Below are 18,811 nucleotides of genomic sequence, written 5' to 3'. Positions count from 1 at the left end.
TCTGAGGTTTAAGCACAAAATTTATTTGAAATAGGATTTTAGAGCTCCTCTTGCTCTTCCCCTATTGGGAAGTCAGCAAACAACACAACCCTGAAATAAACAGAGGAAAACTAAAAAGGCAATACTGATAAAAATGGCTTTTAGCTTGGCTTTTTGTGGTAACACTATCCCAGAGGTGAAATTGATGACTGACTGTAAACTTTAGGACAAATATTCAGGCACGTGGCTTTAATTTATTTACTGCAGCCAAATTCTTTCATGTGATTTACAGTGCAAGTGTTCAAGGCCAGGTTGGATGGGGCTTGGAGCAGTCTGGTCTAGTGGAAGCTGTTCCTTCAGGCCCATGGCGGGAGGTTGGGAATGAGATGAGCTTTGAGGTCTCTTCCAGCCCAGGTCATTCTGTGATTCTATGATTTATACTTACAGAGCTATTCAGACTGAGTGTGAAGTTCCTGACCTGCTTCTTTGATCATGTTTTTCAGTCTGCACAGGGATTTAAGTTTGCTGCAGAAATGGAGGGATATATAGATACATTTCTGAGTGGCTGTGATGACCCAGAGAGGCAACTGGCTGTGATGATGGGCTTCTCTACCCTTACCAATCAAGGGAGGCCAGTGTTGTTGAGTGCTTCCAGGGTAGTGAGACACCTGCAGGCAGTGGCCTTGCAAAAATACATCTGCTGGCTCAAAGACATGTTCCTCAGGCCAGACTTGGACTGTTGTTTAGACTTCTCAAGTAACCGACGAAAACAGAACCGGGAAAATGCAGACATGTGAGTACTTGGGTATTGCATCTTCCTATCAACATTTACTGGTTCCTTTGCCGTGAATTGACAATTGTTTATTTCCTCTGTCTCAGAAAGTTTAGCCCCAGCATCTGACTCTTTTGCTGGGATAAAACTCAATTCTGCAAATTCTGCAAGCATCTTGAGAACCAGCCAGTCTGCCCAAAGCAGACTGGATCACCAAAAGAGCCTTTTCTCTTCTTTTTCTAGCCCTGACAGTTGCTTTGGAGAATATGTCTGGTGGTTTCCTCTTTCACTACAGCTTCTCAAGTCTTTGTAGGAATTGAAAGGAACACACTTTTATATGTGTATTAGACATGCTGGCATTCAGGCCAGGTTATGTGTTGAGTGGCACCTATAAGCCTCACTCTACTGACTGCTGCAATTCTTGAAGCACTTTTTGCTCATCTGCAGACTCTGTGGGGTAAATAGATTGCCTTTTGAATAGTAAAAAGCAAACTTGAGAAGATTACATCTCTTTTGTGCCTGTTGCTTTGTTACTACATAACTTTTCCAGTTTTATGTAAAGCCTCTAAATATCTGAAAATCACCTCTTGATGCAGAGGATTGTGCAGTGTGTATTCATGTTGGGTTAGTGTTCAAACTGCTGATTGTGCCCACCTTCTTTTTCAAAGAGCACAACAGAAGACTGCTCGATTGAGAAAATGGATCATCCACCGACTGGTTAGCATCACTGAAAGTGCAACAAGAAGAGAAGAGAGCGTTGTGATGGACATTGCCAGGTGACACTGATGTAAAGACGTGTGCTTGGGATAATTCTGTGTAGCTCAACAGCAGTATTCCAGATAAGCTGTCCCCATGACACCAGGCAAATCCATTAGTGGAAATGCTCCATAAGAAATAATTTAGGAGACTAGGTTTTGTTTTCAAAATACCTTCTGCATAATTGGACTAACCTGTGTCATAAGTGGTTGGCACTTAAAATCACATTAGTCCCATTTATTTTCAATACATTTTCCATTACTGCTTGCCTAAACTGCTTGAAAATACTATTTTTAACATCAGATCTTAATAGGTATTTATCTGTCACTTAAAGTGTCTTGGAGAGTATGGTGGTCTTAGTATTGTCTTTTGTGGCCTTAAGTGTTGGTGCTTCACTTTTGTGAAGTCTTGAGCATATTTATTTTCTTCTTTACCTTGTCTATCTCAAGAAGACAGTCTCATTGTAAATAGTGGCTTTTTTCAGTGCTTGGACTTCCTTGAATGTGGAGCTGTTTGGTTTGCACACATGGGCTGATTTTGCTTTGTTATGACCAGTCTGGGTTTTCATTGTGTTCCTATTTCCATCTATTCTAGGTTTTGCTTCTTCCATGCTTTCTTTGTTGCTAAGAAGAAGAATTCCCAGATAGCTGAGGCTAGAGTCCTTCCATCAGAGCCCCTAAATGAACGGGATCATACAGAGATAGAGAACTACTTCTTTGGGTAAGGATTTGATTGCATGCTTTAAGCTTGGAAACTTCTCTTTTTTCCTGAGGATAAGATCAGCTTATGAACAGCAGTGCAAGAAGTTTGGAATGGTAGACTGATATTGGAGCATTTCTTTCTTTGCAGGTTACTTCAGACATTAAACTCCCTGCCTGTTTTGGGGAATGCAGCAGAGGCTGCAGCCTTGAGACAGAAACACATCCATGGTGTGACTGCAGATGGGAAGCTGTGGATCTTTCTCCTAGCTGAGTATGCCAACAAGCTGCTTTCCAGTGAGCATGTCAAAGCTGTGAAACCTTTTACCAAGGAACAGAGGGATATCTGGGAGAGGTGAGAGTTGTGGGAAACTGGGTGCTGGGTTGGTGAAGTGAAAAAGGTGTGAAAGCCCTGGTCTTGGTTTCTCTAGGACAGTAAAAGAGATGTTGTATTCTCTTTGCCTCCTGCTGTTCTGGTTGCTGTAGCACAGCCATTTCACAGGCAGTGGCAGTTCTTTTTCTTCCCTTTGAGTGCACCCATGGCTGGGTTTCAGAGTGTCTTTTTGTTTCTTTTCACCTCATTCCTTTCTTCCTCTTCCTTTGTGTTAAAGATTGTGACAGCCATGTCCTTTTCTATTTTTGCTCATAGTCCCTCTCCCAAACATGATTGCTTATATTTTCTTGTGATAAGACCTGAAATTTCTCAATGACTCTTTTCTGAGCTTGATTCTCCACAAAGGTCTAGGTATTAGGAATGCAGTCTGTGCACAAGTGCAGTGTTTTTGTAACCCACATTCAATGAGATACTATTACTGGGTTAAGATTGTGTACTAAAAGAGTATCCAATGCCAATAAATGAAATGTTAAGTACACAAAACAGTACTATAGTTTTGGTCACATTTTTAGTCTGGTCATATGAGATGATTTGCTGTTGTAATTATGAAAAACTCACAGAGGTTTCTTTCTTCAGAACACTTCAATCTGTGAAGAATCTGCAGAAGAAGGAAAACAGATCAGACAGTGCCAAAGTTGGCGCTTTCCAACAACTTCTGCTTTCAGTGGCCATTCATCTTTTCAAGGTAAGATATCTGGTAGATATTTCTGTAGTATAAAAAAGGCTGATAACTGGGCTTTGTGAACACCAAGATGGGGAGCTTCTCTGTGTTCAGAGACCCAGCCTTTCAGAACCTCTGGCTTCTGAAAATGGGCAACTGGCAGCTAATGAACTGTGATTCTTACACTGCCTGTAGATGTGTAGTGGGCAAAGCTTGGCCTGAGCATTAGTTCTGCCCTTGATTTGCTGCTGACTGGAGCAATTTTTGCTTAAATTCATGGGTTTTTTTCCTGCAGAAGAGTTGTAGTAGTTGGTTGTAATATTTGTTTAGAGTGGTCCTTAGATGTGGAGCATATTCCTTCTGTTATTGTTGGTAGTGGAGAGTTCTGAGCCTGTTTACTGTCTGCTTGTGATCATACAGAATCAGTCTGAAACAGTGGATGTTCTGAGCGACCTTCTGAACTGCACAGAGAGGGCATTCAGCAAAGAAGCCAAAAAGAAGAAGAAGACTGGTGAGTCCTTCCTGCAGTAAGAAAGGGATTGTTAGTGGTCTGTCAAAGACAGAAGATGGCAGTTCTGCATTAGTGAAGCACTCTGCATTGGTTCTGGCATGATGCACTTACCCCCAGGAGAATTCCTTCTTCATTCTCCTTCTGTGCTGTTCTAAGTCTTCTGCTCCAGCTCTCTGTGCTGTGAGTGGGTTGTGTTCCTGTGTGCCTTGGAAAGGAGAGCTGAGCTCCATAGCTGCCCTTGTTTGGGTAAGCACTGCAAGGGAGTTCATTCTCCTTGAGTCATTGTTCTGTGTGGCTGGTGGTGAACTGGTGGTGTCTGCTTGGCAAAGCTGTGGGCTCGAACACCCAGAAGGCATGAAACATGTTTTCTTCTTAGCTTGAGGTCTGAGCAAACTATATTTGTCCTCTGTGTATACACATCGTATTGGGAGATGGAGGCTGATCCTTGTTTAGGGCCTGTGGACCCTCTAGGTTGGGACTTGACCAGGAAAAAAATTGGTTTTCTCTCCAACTGTGGTCTTGTCCTCCTGAAACCTGTGTAAATCAATTTGAGGGCACTGTGAAAATAAAAGCTGTAATTCTTTGGTGGTTTGGTTGGTTGTAGAGCAGAATTCCCAAACTTTTGGACCAAAGGACAAATTTCAAATGCTATCACTTTTCATGGGCTGCTGTGACTTCTGATTTCACTGGGAACATTATAAAATGTATACACTTTTGCTGACCAGCTGCCAACTGCTTTAATGTAGCCTAGTAGGTGTCATGCAACTTGAAGTACTGCTAATCTAAGTAATGATTGAAGAAATAGTAGCTTTTGTGACCTGGTAAGCCTTTGCAGTGTCAAAACACCATTTCAAGCATGCTTCTCCCTCTGGTTTCTCCCTGTGGTTTCTCCCTCCCAGCCTTCTGGTCTGTGTTGCTGAGTGGATACTTTTAAGAGTCAGCTAGAAGGACAATTTGATTTTTTTATTCCTTGGTGAATTTTTCTGTAGTTCTTACTGATACACCAGTGCCTCTTCCTGTCATTGTTTGTTTGTTCCTGTGCAGACAGCTCCGAGCCAGGATGGGTTGAGGTGATGGTGGAAATCCTTCTCTCCCTTCTTGCCCAGCCCAGCCTCCTCTTACGTCGGATTTCCAAGAGTGTGTTTGTATATATATGCCCTAACCTGACCAAGAGGGGCTTGCAGCTGATCCTGGATGTAAGTGAGGCACTAGTAGGGCCTCCTTGTACTCTTTGCCTGTTTTGTCCCTAACAGATGTATGTACAAGCATGTCTCAATTTTGGGTTTAATTTAAATTCTACTTGATTTAGGAAATGCCTGATGATGTATGCTACTGAATTTGAACTGTAGTTTAGAGAGAGTTGAGGCTTTTTTTCTGTTTTTGTGGGGGAGGAGTTTGGTTGTTTTTTTACAGGAGCCTGAGATCTGCTAACTTTGAGCTGTATTATTTGGTAATTTTAGGCTGAAGAAATTCCTGGGTCAGTTTATATAACTGGTAGATTTTATATATGAGTATAAATGGTAACATTTTTTTTTTCCTAGAAGGGTGCTTTTTTCATAGAGGTGCTAAAAATAAGTGACACTAAAAATCTGAATTGATCATACCACTAAGAAAGGTGATGCCTACTGAGAAAATAATATATGGATTGCAAAGATGGGCTGTCAGATACTTTGTGATGAACTCAATATTTCATTTGTAACAAACCAAGATGTGTGATGCCACCAGCCTCTTCAGTTTTCTCCCCCTTTTTTGTTACTTACAGAAAGAACTTGGCATGTTAACAAGCAGAAAGTTAATGCCCTTACTTAAAGTTCAGTTATTCAGCTGGTTTACTGTGCTGAAATTTCTGGCTGTTGTACACAAGAAATGCTTAAAAACAAAACACTGAAAAAACACAAGTCCCTTTTTTTTTTGTAGGTTTTTGACCCTAACCAAGAGCAAAATGAAGAAAGCGCAGTTGTTGTGATGGAAGAATCGAACAAAAAGACCAAATCTGCACAGGACACGGTAATTGTGCCATTGTCAGTGACATTCATATCCTTAATGTTTAATGTTCCTCCTGAACTGTGTTAATATGTTATCATTTCTCTGTTTGAGGAGAATGGCTGTCACTCTATTAAGATTTATTTTAAGGGTTCAGCACACAAATGGCTTGTTGGAAGTGCATGCCTGAGTGTCTCTGCTGTTGTAGGTGTGGCTGGTTGAACAGGTGCCTTTCTGAGAATAAATAGCTGCATCCTGAAATGAGCACAGGCCTCTCCTTTTTGCAGCCACAGATGGAATTGTGGCTGTGATGCACAGCCAGCTGGATTCCAGATCTCATGGTTTTAAGGACTGTAGATACTCAAGTCACGAAGCATTACAGGCATCAGCAGAGGAGGGTCAGATGGGAGCTGTTCCTTGGAAGCTTCTCTTTGATACTTATTTAATATGACAGAGAACTCTGTATTATATTCCACTTTTAGGTCTTGTGGAGACCTGGTACCCCATTATCTGAGGTGTCTGTATTTGGATCTGAAGGCTACAAGGAAGGCAGTAGGGGAGGGTTGAGGTTTTATTTCTGAACAGTGACACATCTGAGAATTGAGTTGGGCTTGTAGGGTGGGCTCAGGAGATGAACTTTTCTTCCTTAGGATGAAGAAGGAAGCGAGGGCTCCTCGGATGAAGACGACACTGACAGTGGAGATGAGGAGAATGAAGAAGTTGATGATAATTTTCGCAGTCAGCTGATGAAAGTTCTCCAAGCAGGGAACACTTTGGTATGTTTTCACTGCCTACCTTAATACAGATACCAGGAGGTTGGGATATGGTGAGAGATGATCTAGTAACCCTCGTCCTGCCTGAACTCATGCAGTCTCAGCCCTTGCAGCCATCTTTGTATGGCACTTGAGACAGCTCAGGGTCTTAGGTGAGCTGTGGGAATAAGTCACTTGTCCTTTTATTTATTGTTCCTATGTCTTGAGCACTTCAGCTTGTTCAGTCTAGCCTGACACAGCTTGTGCTCCTGCCTGTAATAAATGAGATTGAGGTGAACTAAAGCACTGAGATACTGTTGGCTGGCCTGTGTGGAGGAGTGTTCCCTGAAGGCCACTCTGGAGACTTGCTATAGCACTGATAGAGTTTGGTTTAATGATTCCAATAAAGGTTGAGGATGTAGCAACATGTGAACCTCTTTACTGAAGGGGGAACAGCACAGAGGGAGTCAGGTCAAAACCTCAGCCTCTTTCCTCTCCTGATCCTCTCTACATGTTAGTGCTGTGCAGCCAGATTACCTGATGGGAAATAAAAGTGAGATTTCTCATGGGTCTGAGTGTTCCCTCCCTACAATATTATTCTGGGTTAGGTGCATCCCTGCTTGAGTGTGGTGTTGGCTCTGGTTCCCTCCCCACTGTCTTTTTGAAGTATATAAGTTGTTGTGTTGGGTTTTCTCTTCTAAAAACATAAGGAAGGAGATAAGAGTGATGAAGAGCTGGATGATGAGGCTATGATGGCTCTTGACAAGAACATCTCAGCCCTTTTTGCTGAGCAGCAGAAGCGGATCCAGGCAAAGAAAGATGAGAAAGACAGAATGCGGAAAGAGAAGATCCTACGGAGGGATTTCAAGGCTAAGGTGGGAGAGAGTAGTACTCTGGCTGAGTAGCACGTTAATTGAAGCCTGTGCATGCTGTGTGCTACCTAGCACTAAACAGCTTGGACATTCACATATGTCATGAGCTCCTGGAAGCTGGGACTGGATTGTTCTGGCTTTGTACAGCACCTGGCACAGCACTGTTGGAGTCAGTGAGTGGGGCTTCACAGGCCTGTTTGAAAACCAGGATTGTGCTGTCAAAAAAGTTCACTGGTTTTCATTTGCTGATCTGAAATGCTCAAATTTATAAGATCCTTTACTACCCAAAGATGCCTGACAGGTTTTTTTAACTCAACAAGCTTAATGAGGCATGCATAAAATGCCTCGGGTCATTTTGCAACATAAGCTTTTTTTGGCTTGGTGTGCCGGTAAAATGGAGAGGATTTTGATAAACCCCCAGGTTGGTTGTGACTGTAATGCTGAGTTCAGGCCGCCTGGTGTCAGCATGGACCTTCTGGGACATTCCAGCACCCAGGGACAGCTCCAGCTGCTCCCAGATGGGAGTCAGGTTGGCCAAGGCTGAATAGTGAAGTGAGCCAGTGCCTCTACTGCATTTCCCTTCTGATGCTGTTCTATAAAAAGACTGATTTTATGCTGATGCACTGTCTGTAATTCAAGGGGGGCTTGCAGAGCTGTCAGTCAGTGGTGCTAACAGGGACCTGTGCCAGGTTGGAGTGACTCAGGTCTGGCCAGGTAACACTGATTCTTGTAACTGTTCTTTCTAAATGGTGTCACTGCACTAAATAGAGTTGGCACCAACAGACAACTCTTAATCTTGAGTTTCAAATTTTAATTTTCACTTTCCAGTGCCCTAACAGTAGAAATGATACCAGAATGTGTACACATCTCAGCTGTAAATAATTTTTTTCAGCCCCCTCCAGCTTCTCCACAGACTACTGGTAGGAGCTCTGGGTAAATCCATCTTGTTTCCCTGTCTGCTGTACTCCTCACATCGATAACTGTGTTTGCAGGTGTTGGATCTGATTGACGTGTTCCTGGTTAAGCAAGCAGAGAACCCCTTGGTGTTCGATATCATTGAGCCCCTGCTTCAGCTGATTGAACAGTGCATGAGCTCAGACTCTGACAAGCAGGAGGTTGACTTCCTCCAGAAAACAGCCAGTATCTTCAAGTAAGTGTCTTTAGACCTCCAGATAATAGACAATGGCTTTTGATAAACAGCTGTGGAATTGGTTGAACACCAGGAGCTGGTCGTTCTAAGGTTGAAGGCAATTGCTATGCTTAGAGATTGTGTAGGTTAGATTACTAGCACCACACACATACACAGTGCTTAGTCATAACCTGCAGGAAAGGAATTAGGATCTGAATTTTCTAGGCTGAAGGACTTGAAGTGTCAAACCTGTTTGCAGGTGGAAGCCTCAAGAACAAACATATATTGCAGGTGCGGAGTCATGTCACTGAATATCTCCATGGGCCTCTGACTCTGAGTCAGACCATGCAACAACTCCCAAGGTGTACAGAGTTGCTGCTGTGGCTGGAACAAACTCTCAACAAGTTATTTCTGAGACAGGCACAGTGCAAATTCTCTGTTCAGGGCCAGAAGTGAGGGATGATACCGGCTAGACAGACATAATGCATGCTGTGTCACATGTGTCCTCTGTGCACCATTTCTTGACATCCTCAGCACTCTCTAAAGCATTTTCAGTGCTGCTCTCTCACCCCAGTTGTGTAAGTAACAAGGTTTGAGGCAGTCAGTCCCCTTTGTGGGAGCTCTGAAGAAAACTCAGCTCTGATGCCTAAATTTGTGCTTGAAGGTGAAGAGTGTTAAGTGTCCTCACCCTTCTTGCCACAGCCATGTACTGCCCACAGCTAGCACTGTTTGTTACCACTCACTGTGTTGTGGTTTTGTTCTCTCTCACCCTGATAAAGTGGTAAGTGTTCCTGGCCATCTGTTCTCCAGAGCTCTCTGTAGGTAATGGCTTCGGCTTTGTTTTAATGCTGTGCAGGAACTCGCTGTGCCGCAATAAGCAGTACTGCAAGAGCGTGGCCTCCCTGCAAGAAGATGTGCATGCTTTAGTGCAGAGACTTGTCAAGAAAGCCTGCAAGCACACCGACTCTGCAGTGGCTCTCTATTACTTCAGGTGAGTGTTCATACTGATGCTGTGAGATCTGATGATGTTGTGTGTTAAGAGGTCTGAGAAGCAAGAGCCTTGCAGAAGGTTTGATACCAGCATCTGTGTCTTACATAAGGACTAGTCAGTCCTGGCAGTCTGAAGCATTTTCAAACATGTCTGTTTTTTGGTGATTGTCTTTTATAGCTTCTGTGATACAGAAATGGTCTGGTACAGAGTTGCTGCTGCTGGTGGGAAGTACTTTCTTGAGGCTTCCTCAGGGAGTAATGCAGTGTGTGTGATTCAGTGGGGATTGAGTGCAATTCCTAGTCAACCTGTGATGATTGTTCTTTAAATGCAGTGTTTACTGTCTCCATGATAGCAGAATGAGGGCAATATTGATTGAGTCCTGACTGTACTTGCCAGTATTTTCTCCTTTGCTGTAGAATACAGGAAAATTAGGATAAGCCAGATAAGTATTTGTTAGAAAGATGAGTGATCTTGCTGTTCTGTGGTGTAAATAGGAGTGCCATTTACCAGCAGGCTGTCTTGTGACATGCAGCCAGTTTCACAAGGACTTTCACACTCGGCTGTGTGTGCAGTGGGTACCTTGTTGCATGGTCAACCCAGTGCCATCAGACATTTTTGGCTCTGCAGCACATCTCCCCCATGGCTGTGCAGGAACCGTGGTACTCCTGGCAACACGGGGCTGCCTGTGTATGCTGCATGGCTCCCTGACAGCTTCCCAGCAGTGGCAGCCCTCAGTGGGGCAGTGCCCAGTAAATACTGCATTTTCCAGAAGCACAGAGGTCTGCATGCTCTCCTCCTTTTCCTTTTATAGTGCCTCATTATACCTGCTCAAGGTGTTGAAAGGAAACACGTCATCAACTCTTCCTCCCCCTAAGCCCAAGAAACAGAGTGACATCAGAACGCAGCAGGCAAGTCAGGTAAGAGATGAGGCTGCTGCTGTGTGTTTTTTGCCAGGAACGCTGCATTTCCTGGTTCTGCTGAGTGGGCCTTCCTTGTTCATTGTCACTGGGCCTGCTGCTTGCAGGTACCTGTCTACATGATTCCCATAACACTGAAAAGTTCCCCTTCCCTCTGGCCCTCCTGCCTTTCAGTACCTGCTTGTCCATAGGCACAGGAGCTGCTGATTCAGTGGATTTGGGTTGATGTCCACAGAAGCCTCCTGTGTATCTGCACTGTTCTCCTCCCTGATCTGCTGTTTTTTCCATTAAACTCCTGGCAGTCACTCTTGAGTTTTTTTCTAGAGGATGCTGAGGAGCAGGAAGACACAGAACAGTGGTGGATGAGAGTAAACTCCTATTCCCTGGAGGTTTGGGCTCAGGTGAAGGGTGAAGAGTGTGTGGAGCAGCCCTGATTTCAGGAGGGAAACTTCATCTGATTGTGCTACAGATGTCAATTACTAGGAGACCCTTAGTCTGATCCCCTTTCACCTGCTGTCTGTCTCTGCTGTATTTCACAGGCCTCAGAGTGAGGCCTTTGTATTGGGCAGCCCAGTCCAGTCACCTCCACCAGAAACTTAGTTGCTGTGTGTCTGGGATTCTTGTTCCCCACCAGAGGGGGATATTGGAGCATGGACACAGTTTCGGGATTGCTGGATCCCTGATCAGTGCTAGGGCTTGTCTGATGAGTACCTTGGAGTCCTGGACATAGGTGCTAAGTGTATGTAGATACAGATATGTACATACACTAAAATCTGCAGCTACAAGTAGCTCTTCAGCTGAGAACCATGTGCACAGCCCAGCTACTGCACCATGGGCTTGCAGTGCTCTGTGAGCTCTTGTGCTAGATGTGCCAACCACAAACCTACAGCACAGACCCCACACTACATGGAGTGTGTGTAGTCCTACTGGGAAGCTGTGCTGCCCTTCAGTGACATCATATGCCTGGGAGAGCACATTTGGGGCTCACTTGTCTGTTTTCTTCATGATTCTGTGTCATATCTCAAGCACAACTAATTGCTGGAAAAACCTCTTAGAACTGATGAAAATTAATTTATTCATTGTTAGTGATTCATTCTTGTGTTTCACTGGAAATGCTTTTGTTCTGTTTTCTTCCCTACAGCATTTGGACCCAGGTTGTTTGAATGTGAAGGAGGTGGCTGTTATCTACCAGCAGGCACTGACCCAGTTCCTCAGTAAACGGAACAGTCCCCTTACATGCTCCATGTTCCATGATCTCTTCAAACGCTTCCCAGTAAGTGCTGCTGACTGTGTGCTATGCTGTCTTCTGCTGGCTCCAAAGAATGATTACAATTCTGGGAGAGTAGGGAGAGAAACTTCTCTGCTCTATTGCAAACTTCTGAAATTGCTGAGAGGTTTCTTTGGATCTTCACCTGCTCAGACTCTCACACTCAGTTTTTATAGCAACACTGCAGGAGGCCAGGATCTTATTTATGGTTTGGACTGGGAAACTGCATGCAGAAAGCAGGTGAGCAGCAGGCTGCTCTTCAAAACATAGCCTAAGAAGCTCTAATTTTTTACCAGTATTCAAGACAACATGGATGAGCAAGGTTTGCACTAAGGCAAAACAGCTCACCTTGTTTGAACAACCAGTGTAGCTCCTGTCCAGCTCTGCTCCAACTGCATGCTTAGTTTCTCAGTTTTCTTCCAAGAAGGCTGAGGAGTGTAAAGTCTAATTGGAATCTAATCTCCAAGCCTGATGTTCAGATAGTGCAAGTGTCTGAAATGTTTGAGGTACTATGAGCTTGACCTATGCCTGAGGCTGGTCTCCCCTATGAGGACAGCCAGATTTTAAGAAACAGGCCATGGGCCTGAAAGTCATACAATTCTTCAGGGGTTTTTAGGCCAGAGCAAGCTAGAGAAAGCTGCCAGAAGCCCCTTTCTCAAAACCTTTTAGAACTGATGTCTGATGTAAGGGTGGGAGGAGATGTAGGCTTGTGTAACGGGGGGAGGATGCTCTGAGGGCTCCATCCAGGAGAGAATTCCTCTGCTTGCCAGGTTTCTTAGGACACCAGCCTCAATGCCTCGTACATAAGTTTGAGAAATGGAGAGAGAGCAGGTTTGTGTGTTGCCCACATGGGCAGCACTTAAGATCCCATCTGCAGATTTCTAAAGCCTTTGGATTCCACTTGACTGTTCCTTGTAGAATTGTCTTTTAAAATCACCACATCCACATTTCTAAATACCTCCAGGGATGGTGACTCAACCAATTCCCTGAGAAGCCTGTGCCAGTGCCTGACAACCCTTTCAGTGAAGAGATTTTTCTTTATATGTAATGTAAACCTCCCCTGATGCAACTTTAGGTCCTTTCCTTTTGTTCTGTCATTTGTTCCCTGGGAGAAGAGACCAAACCACACCTGGCTACAACTCAGCATGTTCTTTGCCTGGGACTGGGGCTCTGCACAAAGTGAATTGACACTACAGAAAGTGTCAGCCAGATGCAGACTTTAGTTTTCACAGAGGGTGAAAAATGCTTGCCTGACTTTTCCAGGTGAAGAGAGGTGAAGAGTTTTGCTGCTGCTTTTTGTTGTGATCAAGATTTCACTCCTAGCTGGTGCGAACAAAGCTGTTCATTTTCAAATAAACTGTTGCTGATTCCTGGATATTTCTTTCTTGTGTCATTTTCTTCTTGCTGAAGAGGCTGTGTAAAATATAGACTGTTTTGCTTGAAAAACAAACCTGTCTGTCAGCAAACCACTAATAAGATACTGTGTCTTTCTTTGTTACAGATCATGTGCAAGCCATTAGTAGATACTCTTGTTGAGTTTATCACAGCAGCAGCCAGGCAACATCAGCAGGTAAGAATCAAAGTAAACAAACAAAGCTGTACAACAGAGAAATCACTTGAACATGGCAGCTCAGATGATTTTTAATACATTTAAAATATGCTTTTAGGGCTGCCCAATTGTGGAAGTGGCTTCTGGGGGGGCAGAGCTTTTGCAAATACTGCCTTGCTGCTTCAGGTGTGTGAAACTGGAAGTGCCGCACAGTATATCCACAAGCATGGGGGTTCTTTGGTAGCATCTCCTTTAAAAACTGCCTGCAGCTTTCAGGGTTGAGGACTGATTGTGGTAGGGATTGACTCCATTTGCTTATTCCTTGATTAGTTCCTTCTTGGTAAGATGCTCCTCAGTATTAATGGAGTGTGCTGTAGTCCCTCCTCATGCTGCCTCGAGGTTGGGTTCTTGAGTCTGTTCTCTGCCTTGCTAGCTGTCCTGCATTTTGCACTCTGTGTGCTGCTGTATTGAATTTAAAACCACCTGTACCACAGATCTGATTTTTGATGGTTGGTTGCCTGTGCCTGACTAACACAAAATTAGTGGAGCCTTATCAATAAAACTTTGCAGGGTGAGTGCACAGCTCAGTGTTGCTGGAGCAGGGAATGAGGCCTGTCTGGGTTTTCACTGTAGTGGGGGGGCCTTCCACACAGTTAATAACTAAAACCCCTCTAGGCCAGTAGCACTGTCTCAAACTTTCCCACCCCCCAGCTGTACCCTGTGTCTGTCCCCTGCAGAAGTGCATCCTAGATTGATCTTTCTGTTTCATAAATAGCTGTTTTATTGTTTCTGATCATTGGAGGGAATGTGAAGGGGTAGGTATGTGTTTATGGTAGGGCTGCTTTGTATTGTCAGTGTAAATTGCAGTTCAGACTGTTTTACCCAACAGAAATTGCTTTGATTTAAAGACCAAAAATAAAAAAAACTAAAAAACTAAAAAAAAAAAAAAAAAAAGTGAATTGAGCTATTAATAATTTCAGTGGATGGTAATAAGGATAAGAACACAAATAACAAATTAATTGTAAGTCACACACTTGATCCCATCCTCAAGAGACCAGAACAGCATCCCAAGCAGACAGCTCCTTTATGTGGGTATCTTTGCTTCTCCACAGGGAATAGCATTGTCCTTCTACCAGGGCTTCCACAAAGCTGCTGGAGCTTTGTTTGCAGAGCCTGTTTGCCTGTGGGTGGGAGGAGTAGGGGAGGACATGTGGAGTGTGTGGGAGCTGGGTACAGAACATGGATATACTGCTGTTCAAACAAAGGCACATGGAGAGTGAGCTCTGGAAAGCCTGTGGAGCTTGGAGTTGCAGCTTTACATGTTTTACACCGTGCTTCCTTTTCAGGAATTCTGGCTTCCCAGCATCAAATGTCCAATTTCAGTTCAATTTCAGTTCAGTTTTCCCACTGATTCTCAATGCAAATGTGTTTTGGTGCTATCCTTGTGGGTAGGGTAGAAGTCAAGCTAGGTGGGTGTATATGGCAAAGTGATGTGGGTTAAAGCAGTGGGGTAACTTCTCCCTGGCAGCCTCTGGGAAAATGAGGTGGAAGGACTCAGCTTCCAAAAGAGCTGTACTAACTCAAGAGTCCTGAAAACACCAAAGATCTCATGATACTCTGAATTTGGCAAGCCCTGATGACTGAGGGACAAGTGGGATGGTCTTCTACTTTTAGCCCTGAATATTGGCTTCTAATCATTAAACCAGCTTAGTCACAGGGACTGGAGGCTTGATTTCTGTTCTGTCACTCCTCTTGTTAGAGGAGATTGTTGTGGATATCAAAGATACAAGATGTGTGTGACAGTGGATCTGCAAAAATACCTTGTTCCAGGCAGTTCATGCTTCTCAGCTGGACTTCTCACCCATTGTGAGACCACACTGGCTGCAGGACTCTGTGACTTGTGCTCTGCTACTTCAAGTGTGTTGTGCCTGTGGCAGCTGGTGCTCTGAATGCTCAGTGATATTGGCTGGCCTGTTTTCAAACTCTGCCTTTCTTCAAGTGGGAAGTTGAAATCCCAAACATGCCTGTGTGAAAGTTAAAGTGCTTCAGGTTTTTAAAAAAATAGTGTTTGGTTGTCACTCATTTATTGAACTGAGAAATCTGGTGGGGTTTGAGATTTTGTTTTGTTTTGTTTGTTGTTGGAGTCAGAGGCACAGAGAATATCCCTGTATGTGTGCTGACAGGCTCTGACTCTCAAGAGAACACTGAGTTTAACCTGAAACCATGGAGAAAGCTCCTAAAACTAAGAAGAAACTGAGAATGTGTGAGTGTGTAAGTTAGATAGAATTATATTAGGTCACTGGGTGAGAAAGTTAGAGTTTGGGGTTTAAGCTATATTATTGAATAAGAGACAACATAGAAGATTTAGGGTGTTGTCCCTTTCTCCTTCTTCTAGGATTTTTTGGGTAACATTAGGGGATTGGGTGGAAGAATTCATATTGCAGGACACAGGTGTTTGGTTATTGGGCTACAAATGAAAATAAGTTACTTGGCATTTCATTATTGGGCATGTTGACACTTAAAAGACCTTGGAGAGATACTTAGCTCTCCATTTTGTAGCATGTTAAGCTAGTGTACATACTCCTCACTGTCTGTAAATATGTAATGTAGATAAGGAAGAGTAACAGCCCAAACACAAAACCAGTCTCGTTAATGTTGGTCCTGAGGAAAAGAACTGAGCTATCAGTGTCACACCCTGACAGTTTGTGGGCTTTTTTATTTTGGTTTTTTTTTTCTACAGTAGCAGTTGGGATCTCTTTCACAAACTTTTGTTGATCCTTGCCATCCCATATGTACATTAAAACAACATGTAATTTAAGGCTGTACTGTCTTCTCAGATTATGGCCTGCCTCATCCCTGCCATGTATCCTTGTAGTGCTCTCTGTTGTAGAAAGAAGTGACTAGAAACTGTACAAAATCACTTGATTGCAGGCAGCAACTGTGAAGCTTTTCAAGAGGACCTTTAGTGTGGGAGAAGTGCTACAAGTTAAAAAGGAAGAAAGAGGTAAAGAATGACTTTGTAGTGCAGTGTAATCTAAGTTGTTGAATGCAGTTCTGTGGACTGAGGTCCAAAGAATCAGTCACAGTGTGACCTTGTCCTTGCAGAAATGTTTTTAGTGGTAGGAGGATGGGGCCAGTGCTCACATCACAATCTTTTGGTAGATCCAGGCAGATCTGAGAACTTTCCCTTACAGACAAGGTGCTTACACCAGAGTAAAGTTCCATTCCTGGAGTGCAGTAACCAGGTGCTGTCACACCCCGGTGCTCCGAGCAGCTCAGGTACAAATGGCAGCTGGGGAGAGAGACCCAGTGATAACTGCTATGGGAAGATGATAAGCCATCACAAGTGGAGCTTGCCTTGTCCCTTTGAGTTGTCCTGGTGCTAGTGAATTGTAATAAGTGTCTGGCACACATGATCTCACTGGCAAGTGCAATTAGCCAGCAGAATGTGTGTGGTACTGACAGGATGGAAGAGGCTTGTGCTGTTTCATGGATGAAGGATGTTCCTGTCAGCCTGATCTTCCACAAGCACTAAACATATTCTCTCAAATTCTGTTTGGAGAAGAATGTGTGTGAGCTAGTCCTCACTTCCTCCTTTCTTAGGACAATTCATTCTTACTGCTGCAGTTGCTTTCCAGGAGACCTTGACCTTCAGATTACTTCCTTGTGCCTGTTTCAGTGGGCGTAGTGTTGCTTTTTCAGTATGCACAAAAGCTTGGTTTTTTAGTTTGTGCTGATGGAGCATAAACCAAGGATCAGGATGTGTTTAATTTAATGATTATTGCATGACTCAGCTACATACCAGAATCCTCCTGAGCCTTAGGTGAGGAATGTCTTCCTGGTTTATTTTTAGCTGTATTGGTCTGATGAGCAGAGCTACAGTAACATCTAATTCTGTAATTGTGCAGTCCTGGGCTATCCCTGGGCTGATGCTGTTGCAGCACAAACCCCTCAGTGCTGCTCTCGTTATTGTGGTGAGGTTCTCACTGCAGTATCCTCCCCTTCCCATGTATGAGGACTGGATGAGTCCATGAACTGTTTCTACCCTAAAAACTCTCTCTGTGAGAGTGAGGATCAGATGAAGAGGGAAAACATGTGGCTCATTGTGTTGCAGTACCCAGGTGTGCTGCTGCTGCAGGCTCCTGCAGGCAAGGGCACCTGCCAGCTCCCAGCTGGAAACAGGCTGAAGCACAGCCTCTCTGGAAGCCTGGCCTGGAGCAGCTGTGCTTTTCCCTGAGAAGTCCAGCTTGTTGGCCAGCAGCATTGGAACCAGTTTGGAAATGAACACTAATAAATGAAACATTACTACTGCCAGGAGTAAGGTGTTGTCTCCATCTGGCTCATGACAGACACTTAAAATCTCTTCTAATCTGAAATTTTTTCTGTGGATTTATAGAAATGGTTTCATATCCATCCACTGTTCCTTTGGGAAAGGCACTGGGAGTGTACACATCAACACAATTGCTAAGAGCCTCTGCAATTACTTTTGCACTGTGGTCACACATCAATTTGAATACATTCCTGCCTTCTTATTTACATTCAAAGCTATATTGATTGAGGATGTTACAGTAGCTGGAAGCTGGATAATGAGGCTGTATTTGTCCATCAAGTGAGTTTATTTTCTGTGATTTGGCTGGAACTCTGCAGAGCTGATGTAAGTGCAGAGCTGTCATGAAACTAATAAAAGTAATTTTACTTAGTGTGGAAACGAGAATGGGCACTGAGACAGAGTTCAAAATGTCATTTTATGTCATAGAGATTCATTGGTATTTCAGAACATGTTTTTATAAAGCTGTCTGTGACAAGGAACCCTTTAAGATCTATCTAAGAGAGTGTATTTTAGGTAAGTTGCTAATTAATCTTCATACTTTGGCAGTCTCCCCAAAGGGATCAGACATACATAGACATAATTTTACTGAACTGAAGCAAGTCTGTGCCAGAGCTGCCATCACCAGAAAGAAAAATATAATCCCAAAGTCCTGCCAAAGAGGTCTTGGCTAGTTGACAGTTGTCCTTCTGAACAGTTTATGTTCTCTGTAAATATCTAAGTTAAAAATTAATTAAACTTTAATACAGCAAGAGCAATAAAAGTGCTGCAAAACCTCAGAAGCCAGCACCCCTCTGTGTGAGTGTTTGTGAGTATTTCACTTCATGCTGGGGGAGAGGAATGGATCCCCACATTAATGCACCGTGCCCTGCCTGTGTGCTCACAGATAGCTGCCAGCAGGTAATAGAGGAAGAGCTTGTTATGGAACATTTTGCATAAGCTGTTACTAAAAATGAAGCAAAATAAACTTCCCCGGATAAGAACTAGCACCAGTTCAGCTGTTTGCATCAGGAATGAGCACTGGGCAGGCAGCTGGGCAATAGGCCATGAGAGAAAGGCTCCCTTCCTCCAGAGCATCCTCTGTCCCTTGGCACAGGTCAGACACCCTGTGCCTGTGTCCTCTGTAGAGGTGTCACTGGTGGACAAACCTTCAGAAGATGAATTGTCCACAGGCAGTGAGATCCAAGGGATGCAGTGCTGGAGAAGCTGTTGCCTGTCCAATCCATCCTTTTCATCTTCCTTGGTTCAGTATG

The 18,811-nt window shown here is 43.8% G+C and overlaps 1 protein-coding gene across 1 annotated transcript in view; it reads left to right on the top strand.

Moving 5' to 3' along the window:
- MYBBP1A (MYB binding protein 1a) overlaps nucleotides 1-18,811 on the top strand; it is a 40,878-nt gene that overhangs the window by 4,926 nt on the left and 17,141 nt on the right. Inside the window, exons 9-23 of the mRNA XM_005525871.2 lie at nucleotides 483-772; nucleotides 1,420-1,527; nucleotides 2,102-2,227; nucleotides 2,357-2,560; nucleotides 3,176-3,284; nucleotides 3,681-3,771; nucleotides 4,816-4,967; nucleotides 5,689-5,778; nucleotides 6,405-6,530; nucleotides 7,217-7,381; nucleotides 8,371-8,528; nucleotides 9,364-9,498; nucleotides 10,310-10,415; nucleotides 11,557-11,688; nucleotides 13,184-13,252. Coding sequence (XP_005525928.2) covers nucleotides 483-772; nucleotides 1,420-1,527; nucleotides 2,102-2,227; nucleotides 2,357-2,560; nucleotides 3,176-3,284; nucleotides 3,681-3,771; nucleotides 4,816-4,967; nucleotides 5,689-5,778; nucleotides 6,405-6,530; nucleotides 7,217-7,381; nucleotides 8,371-8,528; nucleotides 9,364-9,498; nucleotides 10,310-10,415; nucleotides 11,557-11,688; nucleotides 13,184-13,252 — 2,061 coding nt within the window. The remainder of the gene's footprint in view (nucleotides 1-482; nucleotides 773-1,419; nucleotides 1,528-2,101; nucleotides 2,228-2,356; nucleotides 2,561-3,175; nucleotides 3,285-3,680; nucleotides 3,772-4,815; nucleotides 4,968-5,688; nucleotides 5,779-6,404; nucleotides 6,531-7,216; nucleotides 7,382-8,370; nucleotides 8,529-9,363; nucleotides 9,499-10,309; nucleotides 10,416-11,556; nucleotides 11,689-13,183; nucleotides 13,253-18,811) is intronic.

The sequence above is a fragment of the Pseudopodoces humilis genome, chromosome 23 (genome assembly GCF_049639895.1).
Source record: "Pseudopodoces humilis isolate 2021_Gansu_Grassland_sample_001 chromosome 23, ASM4963989v1, whole genome shotgun sequence".
NCBI lineage: Eukaryota > Metazoa > Chordata > Aves > Passeriformes > Paridae > Pseudopodoces > Pseudopodoces humilis.
The sequence above is the reverse complement of the archived record's forward strand: the minus strand, read 5'-3'. Positions and strand labels throughout refer to the sequence as shown.